At 71.7% G+C, this 11,926-nt stretch overlaps 2 protein-coding genes across 2 annotated transcripts in view; one reads left to right on the forward strand and one right to left on the reverse strand.

Moving 5' to 3' along the window:
* Positions 1–2,533: 2,533 nt before the first annotated feature.
* IDUA (alpha-L-iduronidase) overlaps positions 2,534–11,926 on the forward strand; it is an 11,361-nt gene continuing 1,968 nt past the window's right edge. Inside the window, 11 exon segments of the mRNA XM_037529787.2 lie at positions 2,534–2,688; positions 3,100–3,240; positions 9,943–10,028; positions 10,334–10,441; positions 10,687–10,782; positions 10,865–11,067; positions 11,142–11,321; positions 11,395–11,442; positions 11,444–11,498; positions 11,501–11,611; positions 11,745–11,925. Of these exon segments, the coding sequence (XP_037385684.1) occupies positions 2,534–2,688; positions 3,100–3,240; positions 9,943–10,028; positions 10,334–10,441; positions 10,687–10,782; positions 10,865–11,067; positions 11,142–11,321; positions 11,395–11,442; positions 11,444–11,498; positions 11,501–11,611; positions 11,745–11,925 (1,364 nt within the window).
* SLC26A1 (solute carrier family 26 member 1) lies at positions 3,333–6,156 on the reverse strand. Its single transcript, XM_037529829.1, is given in 4 exon segments — positions 3,333–3,554; positions 3,609–5,099; positions 5,498–6,060; positions 6,063–6,156. Coding segments are annotated over 4 exon segments (2,301 nt in total). The 5' UTR covers positions 6,088–6,156.

Here is an 11,926-nt window from a genome sequence, read left to right on the forward strand (position 1 = left end):
GAGGTGAGAGGAGAGGGCTCCTGCCATCCCACAGAAAGCGTGGCCGCGGGGCAGGATGATGCCCCTGGGAGAAAGCCCAGGCCGAGGAGCTGGGCAGGGCCTTGCAGGAGTGGATGGCCCGAAGGAGGTGCCCACCGACCCAGGCTGGAGAGCGCCCCCCGGGGCAGGGAGACTCAGCCACACCCCAGGGCTCCCTCGTTTGTCCAGGCACTTCTCTGGGCATTTGCACTGCCCTAGACTTGGGTGGGCACCGATCCCCTCCTGGAATGAGTGTGGGGCCCATAGCCACCAGCCCCACTGAGAGTGACCTGTGTGTGTGTGGTGTGGGGGCCACAGCGTGTCACACACCACCCACTCGGCAGAGCAGTCTATCCCTGGCGGGGGTGTCCGGCCAGAGGCCAGACCCAGGCCAGCATGGTCCAACCCCAGTGATCCCCTGAGTGCCATCCCTGCCAGTGAAGGCTCCGCCTCATCTGAGGGGGTGGGTGGCCACTGCTCTGAGGCTGCCCCTCAGGGGAAAGCTGGACTCTGCTCCCAGGGCCCCGAAACCCCAGCCTCATGCACTCCCCTCAACCCAGACACATGGCAGCTGCGCCAGGCACCCTACACGGCCAGCCCCCCAGACTCCAGGTCCCCTTTTCAGGCACCCCAAGGGCCATCCTGTCCCTGAGCTCCCAGAGCCGCACTGGCCTTCCTAGGTCCCTCCTTCCGGTTGTGGCCCAGCAAATGGGCCCAGAGTGAGTCCTGCCTTGGGCTCCTCCATCTGTGGGCGCTTTGGGGGAACAGGGGTGCTGGGGCACTGGGGGGTGACCTGGGTGGGGGTGGGTCCCACCATCTTCCAGGGCCTGGATCCCCCAGTAGAGCTTGGTCTGCTACTAGATCAGCCGATCCATCAAGTCTTACCTGTTTTATTAACATGACATTAACTATTAAGCGGTCCAATTAAAAATGTAGAATTCAATAAATCTTGACCAGTTTTCTTGAGGTCTTCTGTTTTTTTCAGTATCTTCATTTCGAAAAGTTTCATGCTCAGCAATGTCCTGCAAGCACCCCACACCTCCACCAGGCTTCCTGCTCGCCCCTTGCTCTCCAGGCCCCCCAGAGCACCCTCGCCCTTGGGGACTGGGTGGTGTGGGCGAGCCGCGGGCAGGGCTGCAGCAGAGGCCCAGCAGAGTGGCCGCTGTTTCCTGGGACCCCCGGCCTCGCACCCGAGTGTGTGGAATGCTCTGTCCAGGGGCCGCGTCCTTTTCTCCTGGTTTGGCATTTACAATCTTTCTTTTTTAAAATGCCTAACCTTGAAGTTTTACTTTGCAGTGCCAACATGTGGAGACTGTTGTTACACAAATTCTCTCTCAAAGTGGAAGGCCCGGGCCCCGCGCTGCGGCCCTCCCACTGGAGGCCAGTGCCCCACGCATGGCCTCTGGCTTGGGTCCCACGCCCGCCGCGCCGTCTCCATAACGACTCCTTCCTGGACGCTGTGCTTCAGAGACACCCCAGCTGGGGGACGTCTGTTCCCATCCCCCGCACCCACGCTGGCCTTGGGACAGGATTGGGGGACTCGTCATGGGCTCCTCCCTGCCCTCCCCCTGGTCCTGCACCCCCCAGGGTGGGCGTGCTCCCCCGACCTTGCCCTTCTGCTATGGGGCCTATGGGGCCCTCGCCCATGGCCACGGCCTTGGGAACTTCTTCCCCAGGGTCGCTGGAGGGCGCTGCTCATCTCCCACTCTAGTCTGGAGACCCGAAACGCCCCCACACTGCCTCCTACCTCGCCAGGCTTGTCTCGGGCTGGGTGGCCCTGTCTGTCCAGCCCCGAGGCCTTTTATTCGCCAGATGTCTTCCTCTGACTCACCTGCCCCGGTGCTGGAGCAGGCAGCCGCGAGGCGGTGCCCCTGACCACACCCGCCCCTTTCACCAGCCCTCCCAGAGAACGGGCTCCAGCCAGAACCTCACAGGTCACCTTGGCGCACCCCTGCCCACCCTGCCTGCTTCCAGCCCATCAGCACCCCAGGGTCTCCCTCCAAACGGACCCTGCCCGGGCCGTTATGTCCATTCCCCAGGGGCCAGCGCTGGGGCCGCCAGGTGGTGCCGAGCCTGGGGTCAGTCTCAGGTCTCCCGCAGCCCACCGCGCGGCACTGTCCACCCCGGCCGGGCCCGAGCTCTGCGGACCGCGTGACCCCAAGAGGCTGGGCCCCCGCCCCCAGACTCTCGGCCAGACCCCGCCCGGCGCGGCCCCACCCCGTCTAGACCCCGGCGCGGCCAGACCCCGTCGGATTCGAGCCGCCCGAGCCCTGGCTCGCTCTCTGGGTTCGGAAGCCCAAGGCCACCCCGCCCCGCCGGCCCCTCCCCTCCGAGGCCCCGCCCCGCCGCCGGCCCCGCCCACCGAGGCCCCGCCCCGCCCGCCCCGCCCGCCGAGGCCCCCCGCCGCCGCCGCGGCGGTCACGTGGCGCGCGACCCGGAGGCGGAACGGCGGCCCGGCGGGGCGGGGCGCGGCGGGGCGGGCGGGGCCCTGCAGGCGGCGACCCCGAGGCCGGCCATGCACCGCCCGCGCCCGCGCGCCGCCCCGCTCGCGCTGCTGGCCGCGCTGCTGGCCGCCCCCGCGGCCCTGGCCGGGGCCCCGCACCTGGTGCGCGTGGACGCGGCCCGCGCGCTGCGGCCCCTGCGGCCCTTCTGGAGAAGCACCGGCTTCTGGTGAGGCCCGCGGGGAGACTCGTCCGGTCGGCCCGCCCGCCCGCGGCTGCCCTCCCCGCCCCAGGCCGGGCTCGCCCGCGGGCCGCTCCTCCCCGCCGTCCCCCTGCTCCGGGGGTTCGGGCCTCGAGGGCTCCCTAGCCAGGGGGCGCCGGTGAGGCGCCTGGCCACGGGGACCGGAGCCCCTGCCCGCGTGTCCGCCTCGGCCGCAGGCTGACCGCGAGACCCCCGGGCGGGGGCGGGGGCGGGGTCCCCCTCGTGGGCGCCCCGACCCCGCAACGGAGCCTCCCTGCCGGCCTGGCGCTGGGGCCTTTCGTTCGGGCAGAGCCGGGAAGTGTGGGTCACGCCCTGAGTGGCCACGACGGGACGGGGCCGCCCCGCGGAGGCCTCACATCCCTGGCGCCTCCGCCCCAGCCCCCCGCTGCCGCACGGCCAGGCGGACCGGTTCGACCTCAGCTGGGACCAGCAGCTCAACCTGGCCTACGTGGGCGCCGTCCCTCACGGCGGCATCCAGCAGGTGCGGACCCACTGGATGCTGGACCTCGTCACGGCCAGGTGGGTGTGGGGGGCGGGCGGCGCGGCCGGGGCGGGCGGGGCGGGGCCGCGGCCTCTCCCGCGCGGTGCCCCGGGGGGCCCGGGCCTGCTGGTCAGCGGTGCCCGGGGGCCGGCGAGGGCGGGGCGCAGGTGCAGGGCACACTCGGCGGAGCCCCTCCTGCCCCGGCCGGCCCTCGGGTGCGCAGGGCAGCTCGGGCCGCGGCGGGTCCTGATGGCGCCTGCGAGACGGCGCCGCGGCCCCCGAGCCCTCGGTCCCCACGGGCGGCGACGGGCGGCCGGCCCACGGGGGTCCGCGGCCGCGGGCGCCGGCCGGGCTAGGGGGCGGGGCTCGGGGGCGGGGCGGCGGGGGTCCGGCCCGCGCGGCCGGCCTGGGCGGCGCGCACGGCGCTGTGCACGCTGGGGAACAGCGGCCCCCCGTCCGCGCCGTCCGCGCCGTCCGCGCCGTCCGCGCCGTCCGCGCCGGGCCCCAGCAGGCCGCCCCTGCGCAGGGCGCCGCGCACCCGGGCGCCGCCGCCGGCCAGCAGCAGCGAGATGCCCAGCGCGCCGTAGTCCCGGCGCAGGGCGCGCAGCGTGGCCACGCCCGCCGCGTCCAGGAACAGCAGCGGGCCGCAGTCGATGACCAGCGCGTGGAAGCCGCCGGCCGCGCCCGCCTCCGGGGCGGCGTCCTTGCCCGCGCCCGGGGCGCCCCCGCCGACGCCGGCCCCCGGAGCCCGCTCCCCGCGGCGGGCCGCCCGGCCCGCGTCCAGCCCGGTGAGGCGGTAGAGCGAGCGCAGGAAGAAGCGCTGGTTGGCGTAGCAGAGGGGCCCGGCGAAGCGGAACACCCGCACCCCCGGCTCGGGCACCAGCCCCTCGAACTCCGCCGCGTCCTCGTAGAAGGCCGAGTCCCCGACGCGGGCCAGCAGCGCGGCGTGCGGGCGCTGCGTGCGGCCGGCCAGGCTGAGCAGCGAGAGCAGCACGCCGCCCACCAGCCCGGCCTCGGTGCTGACCAGCACGCAGGTGGCCGCCGTGGCCACCCACACCAGCGCGTCGGCGGGGCTGAGCCGCCACAGCCGCGGGACGTCCCTGGCCTTGTGCAGGGCCCCGCGCAGGCTGACCACCACCATGCAGGCCAGCACGCTGCGCGGCAGGGCCCGGAAGAGCGGCGCCAGGGCCAGCAGCACCAGCAGCACCACGGCCGCGCTGACCATGTCAGACAGCTGCGTGCGGCTGCCGGCTGCCGTCTTTACCAGGCTCTTGCCCAGTGCTGCGCTGGTGGCGAAGCCACGGAAGAGGGCGGGCAGGATGTTGCTGCAGCCCACGGCCACCAGCTCCTGGTTGGGGCGCACGGAGTAGCCGTGGCTGCGGGCGAACAGCTCGGCCAGCGAGAGGGAGAAGGCGGCGCTCACAAGGGCCAGGGGCACAGCGTCCAGTGCCACACGCCACATCAGCCCGGGCGCTGGCACCTCCGGGGCCGGGAAGCCGGTGGGGATGTCGCCAGCCACGCTGGAGCCAAAACGCTCGTGCAGCTGCCCGAAGTGGGACACCAGGGTGGCCACCACGATGACCAGCAACTCCGCGGGCAGCGGCACTTTCAGGCGATGCCGGCAGCGGTCTGAGAGCCCCTTCATAGCCAGCAGCAAGGGCAGGCTCACGGCGCTGGTCAGCACGTCGCAGGGGTTGGCTTGCCCAGCCCTGCGCAGCAGACTCAGCCACGTGCTGACCACCATGCCCGGGCCCTGGTGTCGCGGGACCCACACGCCCAGCATGTGTTGCAGCTGGGAGGTCAGGATGGTTACGGAGGCCCCCATGGCGAAGCCATCCAGCAGCGGCTGCGAGAGGTATGTGGACACGAAGCCCAGATGGAGGACGCCCATGAGGACCTGTGGACAGAGGTGGTCAGGCCTGGCGCCCTGCCACCGAGGCCCCTCCTCCTAGTGGACTCACGGCAGAGCCGTGTGTGGCCTCTGAGTCCTCTCCCCACACCACCCCTCCTCCTGGAGACCCAGAGCCACCAGAAGACCCAGGGTGGCCCCTGAAGGGGTGCCGCTGGGTGGGCAGGCCAGCTGTGGGGCAGCAGGCAGTCAGGCCATTGCTGGGTCCTGCCACAAGGCGGAGGTGGGGGGTGGGTGGGCGTGCCCGGGCCAAGGCCACGCGCCGGCACCACCCTGCCCGGCAGGTCCACTGCTACTCTCACAGGCTTCCCTGAGCCTGGCCCGTGCTCCCTCCCGTGGACCCCTGCAGGCGGCCAGCACCCAGGGGCACCCTGGCATTTCCTCACCTGGTAGATCCCGGCCACCAGCGTGAGGGCGCTGGCCACGCGGATGGCGTAGCAGTCCCGCCCGCAGCCCAGGGGCCCGGGGGCCAACGTGGCTGCTGAGGTGTTGAGGGCGCTGCCGTTGCCCGTCTGCCCCGGGCCGTCCTGTGCGGGGTCGAAGCCGGCCAGCAGCAGCTCCCGGTCCACCACCTGCCCCACCATGAGGCACAGCAGGCTGAAGACGCCCACGGAGACGTGGCGCGAGGTGCCCATGAGGAAGTAGATGAGGCTGGCGAAGAAGGACGTGTAGAGGCTGTGCACGGGCTGCAGGCTGGCCAGCAGCGAGTACGCGATGGCCTGCGGCACCAGGACGATGCCAATGACCAGCCCGGACATGACGTCGCCCGCCAGGTCCTCCCGTGGGCGGTACCGGGGTAGCCAGCGCATGGCGGGCAGCAGGCCCTGCACCAGCGCCCAGGCACCCCGCGGACTGCAGTCCCAGCGCTGCCGCAGCCTGGCCCTGAGCGCCTGCCGCAGGCCCCGGGGTGCGGGGGGCCGCCGGCGTACCAGCACTGGCCCCCGGCCGGCAGAGGGCCCTCAGGGGACACGTCCATCCTGGGTGGCGGGAGGTCCTGCAACAGAGAGGCGGGCGTTGCCGCTGGGCCAGGGGCATCGCAGAGACCCAGACTGGCCTGCCCAGCCCCAGTCCTGCCACACCCCACCAGTGCCCTGTGCGCTGCCCAGTGCGTGGCCTCTGGCCACTCCTCTGCACTGGGGCAGGGATTCCCCAGAAGAGGGTGCCCGGGCCCTCAGTGGGGCGCTGCTTGGGGGCAGCCTGGCACTCAGTCTGGGGGTGCCAGCAGGCCACCCTGCTGGGGCTGGAGGGCCTGGGTGTGCAGGACGCAGCAGCCGGGCCAGCGGCCAGCGGGCAGTGGGCGGCTCGACCACATCTCCGGGGCCTCCGGAGCGGGGCCTGCCCTGGAGGGTATGTTTCTCAGAAGGCCGAAGCACGGGGGCCCCCGACCCCTGAGGCCCTCCCACCCAGCCCCGACTGCGCCAGTTCAGATGCCGCCCGGGGTCACCCTGGAAGTGCGTGCGCCCCTCCAGGTGACGCAGGACTGGGGACTCACTGCAGGCGGCCCCAATCTGGGTGGACCCAGGAGCCCCGCCCCGCTGCGGGGAGGGTGGGCAGCGGGGAGGGCCGTCCGGCGGGCGCAGGGCCCGTGCTGCTGGCAGTCCGCTGTCCGCCTGCGGTGCTGAGTCATGGCTTTACCTGCCCCGGAGGCCACCTATGGCTGGTGGGGAGCCACTGTAATCAGACACTGCGGGTCCCCGGCTGCCTGTGGGGTGGACCGAGCTCTCCATCCGGGTGTCAAGAACGGGTGGAGCTGGGCAGTGGGATTGCCCGAGGGTGGGAGTCGGCCCCACACCTGCGGCGGTCAGGACCCGTGCCCAGGCCAGCCTAGGCTGCCCTGTCTGCGGACAGAGCCGCTGGCCGGGTCCAGGGCTGGAGCAGGGGGCAGAGAGGGCACCGAGCTGCCGAGGCTCATAAACTGCCATTATCTCCAGGCCCGGCTACTGCAGAGCAGAGCATGCGCCAGCCAGGCACTCCCCGGGTCTGCAGCCTCAGGCCCCGCAGTGCACGGCCCAGGTCCTGCCACCCCACCCCCGCCAGGCGGGGTGTCTGCGCCAGGCACGCCACAGGGCTCTGTCTGCCCCTTGAAATTGTGGCACCCCTGGATGCCTCTCCCACTGTCCCTCTGCCTGTTTTGGGGTCCCTGTGTTGAGGCCAGGATCATAGGGCCTGGGCCTGGCCTGAAGATGCCCAGGTGGGATCTCCCCGTCCCCTGGACGCCTGACCTGCAGACTCCTCCCGGAGGGGGGGGCCTGGGCCCAGGCAGGCTGGAAGGGCCTGAGGGGTTCCCAGCACTTCAACCTACTGGCCTCACGCTGGGTTCTCCTGCCCCCCTGGGTGCCTCCGAATTTGCCTTTCAGCCGCCCTCGCACCTGCTGAGCACACTTACTGGTAGAGGGAACGCTGAACCCCCCACAGGCAGAGGGGGCGGGGGTCTGGGCCCGGGGGTCTTGGGGGCCAAGGGTCTGGGGACCCGGGGTGCGGGGCCCCGGGGTCTCGAGGCTGTGGACCGGCCGGAATTTCTCAGGCGCCCTGCAAGTGAGTACACGCTCCCGTGGCTGCTGGGGACGCTCCGCCCGCCAGGCCCTGCGCATCCCGGGGGTCTCCAGGTGGGGCTGTGGGCACCCTTACTCCCCGCGGCCGGGCCCGGTGCCTGTACCATCCTCTGCCTGGACCCCGCCCCGGGAGTGTACCCAGAGCACTCACCGTCCGGGCGCCGCTGGATGCTGCGCCGCGTGCTTAGGCCGGGTGGGGCCCGCGGGGCTGACCCGCCACAGCACGCGCTCGATGAGGTCGCTGTGGGGTCGCCGCGGCCTCGGCCCACGTGCAGGGCCCGGAGTGGGAGGCGACCCCGGCGGAGCAGCCGCCCAGGATCAGCCTCGGGCCAGGCGCTGGGGGAGAGGCCCAGGGGAGCTCACTGTGCAGCCGCCTCCCTGGCTTAGGGCGCCCAGTCCCCTGCTGCGGGGTGCGTCCAGAGAGGAACCAAGCCAGCAGGGCCCAGGGCTGGCGCCAGGGTTTCCTGGGCCCAGGGCCCCCGCGCTCGGCTCCGAGTCTGGGGCTCGAGTACTGGCTCCCCAGACACCCCTGCTGCGCGGAGGCCAGGCCAGCAGGCCGGGGTGTGGACACCTGGCTGCAGATGCTGAGCGGGGGCTCGTGCGCCCGCCCGCAGTGGAGACTGGTGGCCTCAGAGTCCGCAGAGAAAGCTGGGTCTTCACTTTCCGCCAGGTCAGCCAGCGCCCTGCTGATGCCCCCCTTGAACTTTGGATCTGGTCTGCTGTGCCCATTTAATCTTTACCCAAGTGCTTGCTAAGTTTGTTTCTTTGCTACTGGTTGTGACCTTTGGACGGGAGATCTGGGGAGGGTGGCAAGGGGTGCCCCCTCGGCCCTGGGTGGGACGCAGCCCTATGTGGTGCGCAGGGAGGAAAGGGGTGTCCCCAGCGGGGCTGGAGCTGAGCGCAGCCCTGTCCGCCGTGAAGGGCCCTGCGCGTGGAGACAGGAGTGGGACCACTACAGAGGGTGGAGGACGGGTCCTCCTGGAGTCGGGAGGGCACCCTGGGTGGCCTGGCCTGGCCAACCAGTGGGCCCAGACTGGTCCCTCAGCAGCCACCAGGGGCATCCTGCACACCCTGTCCCCCCACCCCCGCCACCCCGCAGCTGGCTCAGGGCACCCTCAGAGCGCTGGGCCCTGCTGTATTCCCTGTGGCAGCACCCAGCGGGGTTCACCCTGTTCCTGTGCCCTGCAGTCGGCTCGGTGCTGGCTGACGTGCCCACGCCCCCTCCTCGCCTCCCCCTGAGGGTCAGCGTCCTCACCAGCCACCAAGGCCAGGCCCCTCCATGTCCACGTCCACCGGGGGAAGCTGCCCGGCCTGTGGGAGGGAGGCCCACCTCCTTGCTTTTACTGCCCCACCCTGTTCCATGGACACCCCGGAGGGTCCTTCAAAACATCACGGCCAAACTGGACCGTGAGGGCCAGGGCCGGAGCAGGGTGGCCAGGCAGGCACGGGGCTTTGGGGCAGCGGGACTCCTCTTGGTGGGGACACACATCACTGGTCATGCACCCAGGCCCCGAGGGCACAAAGGCCCGGAGGGGCCTCTTGGCTGTGGGGGGGCCGTGACGGGCAGCGTCTGCGGTCGGGGAGGGGCTGTGCCCGGCGCAGGGGCCTCCAGCTTCCTCTACCATCGCTGTCACCGTGTAACTGAGACAGCGGTGGCACTGGTTGGCTGCGCCCCACTCTGCCTGAGTCGGGACCCCCTGCCTCGGGCCTGGGGGTGTCATCTCACAGCTCACGCATCCCAAGCCTGCCAGCCACCTTTCTGCGTGATTGTGCGAGCTCACACCTGCCTCAGGCCTTTGCACGCGCGGCCCAGGCCTCCAGGCCTGCCTGGCCCGCGGCCCCGGCCACTACAGCACCCTGCTGTTCCACTCCAGCTCCTCCTTGGAATGAGCCCGTGGAGGTGCGGCCTGCGGAGGCCCCGCTCTGCCCGTTCCTGTGGCCTGGCGGTGGGGGGAGGGCAGAGGCACTGTTGGGTCAAGATGGGGCGCAGAAGAAGCACAGAGAAGCAGGGTGTGGTGCCCCATGTCCTGCCAGCTGCAGCGCTCCACTGCCCCTCACTCCACCCCGCAGTTTCCCAAAGGCCTGCCTACCCCGCACTCTCGTCCCTGAGCCCCACGCTCTTCTGAGCGCCTGGAGCAGGGGCTGGGTCCCAGGGGCCACACGCTAGTGTCTACTAGGCTGTGAGTGACTGCTGGACTTCCCGGGCGTTCCCGAGGGAGGGCTGTGCTGCCCAGCTCCAGCCTCTTCCCCACCCCTTCCTACCGCATGTCCTTCTGCAGGGGATCAGTGGGGCAGGGCCTGAGCTACAACTTTACCCACCTGGACCGGTACCTGGACCTTCTCCAGGAGAATCAGCTCCTCCCAGGTAGGCGGCTGCCCTGCCCCCATTCCCAATCCGGGCCTTTCCAGTTCTCATTGGTTTCTCAGGACTGGCCCTGGGCTGTGGGGTACAGGTAGTATTGGGGCATAGGTGTGGCATGGCCTTGGGGTGTGGGTGGGTAGGGGTGGGGCGGGGCCTTGGGGGCAGGTGGGCAGGGACAGGGTGGGGCCTTGGGGCAGGTGGGCAGGGGTGGGGCGGGGCCTTGGGGCAGGTGGGCAGGGCCAGGTGTTTTGGAGGTGGCCAGCGGGAGGCGCAGGCAGAGCCGCTAGAACCACCTTCTGGTACTGCAGGCTTTGAGCTGATGGGCAGCCCGTCCGGCCACTTCACCGACTTTGAGGACAAGCAGCAGGTGTTTGAGTGGAAGGACCTGGTCTCCGTCCTGGCCCGGAGATACATTGGTGGGCGTGGCGCTCGCCCTGGGGGTGGGGGGCGCCTCAGGGTGAACTGCCCTGGGCCCTGACAAGCCGGGGAGCCAAGGCCTGCTGATCAGGGAGGGAGCCCAGGCAGGTGGGGCGGGCTCCTGTAGGATCAACACCCCCCACGTCTGTGGTCCTACCCGCGGGTGCCCATCCTGAGGGTCTGGAGGGCCTGGCGTGTGCTGGCGGAGGCCGGACGCGTGCGCCACCTGAGGGTCGCTCTGCAGGGAGGTACGGGCTCGCGCATGTGTCCAAATGGAACTTTGAGACCTGGAACGAGCCGGACCACCATGACTTTGACAACGTCACCATGTCCTTGCAAGGTGGGTGTCTTCCCCGCAGCGATGGGGCAGCAGAGGGGCACCCCTGGCCATCACCAAAGTGCCCACCGCGGCCCCTGTCCAGGCTTCCTGAACTACTACGACGCCTGCTCCGAGGGTCTGCGCGCCGCCAGCCCCGCGCTGCGGCTGGGCGGCCCCGGGGACTCCTTCCACCCGCCGCCGCGCTCCCCGCTGAGCTGGGGGCTCCTGGAGCACTGTCTCCGCGGCACCAACTTCTTCACCGGGGAGGTGGGCGTGCGGCTGGACTACATCGCCCTCCACAAGAAGGTAGGAAGGGCCGGCGCCGCCAGCCCACGCGCCGCGGCGGGCGCACGGCCACCCGCTCAGGCTCGGGTCCGCAGGGCGCGGGCAGCTCCATCTGCATCCTGGAGCAGGAGCGGGAGGCCGTGCAGCTGATCCGGCGGCTCTTCCCCGAGCTGGCCGACACCCCGGTCTACAACGACGAGGCGGACCCGCTGGTGGGCTGGGCCCTGCCGCGGCCGTGGAGAGCCGACGTGACCTACGCGGCCATGGTGGTGAAGGTGCGGCCCGGGCCTCGGGCCGGGCGGGCGGGCGGGCGGGCGCGCGCGCACGGTGCCAGCCTCCCGCCCGCAGGTCATCGCGCAGCACCAGAACCAGCCGGGGGCCAACGCCAGCGCCGCCCGCGCGCCTCGCGCTGCTGAGCAACGACAACGCCTTCCTCAGCTACCACCCGCACCCTTCACGCAGCGCACGCTCACCGCGCGCTTCCAGGTCAACAACACGGCCCCGCCGCACGTGCAGCTGCTGCGCAAGCCGGTGCTCGCCGCCATGGCGCTGCTGGCGCTGCTGGGTGAGCCGGCCCGGCCCCCCCGCCCTGCCCCTCTGGCGGGGGGGCCGGCCCCCTGCGCGCGGGGGGGCGCGCGGGTCCAGGCCTGGGAGGCCGAGGGGCGCCGCCCCGCCTGGCCACCTCCCTCCGCCCGCAGACGGCGAGCAGCTCTGGGCCGAGGTGTCGCGGGCCGGGGAGGTGCTGGACAGCAACCACACGGTGGGCGTCCTGGCAGCGCGCACCGCCCGCGGGGCCCCCGCCGACGCCTGGCGCGCCGCGGTGCTGCTCTACGCCAGCGACGACACCCGCGCGCACCCCAACCGCAGCGCCGCGGTGACC

Source organism: Talpa occidentalis, unplaced genomic scaffold (assembly GCF_014898055.3).
Source record: "Talpa occidentalis isolate TD23 unplaced genomic scaffold, MPIMG_talOcc4v2.1 talOcc4.6, whole genome shotgun sequence".
Taxonomy (NCBI): domain Eukaryota; kingdom Metazoa; phylum Chordata; class Mammalia; order Eulipotyphla; family Talpidae; genus Talpa; species Talpa occidentalis.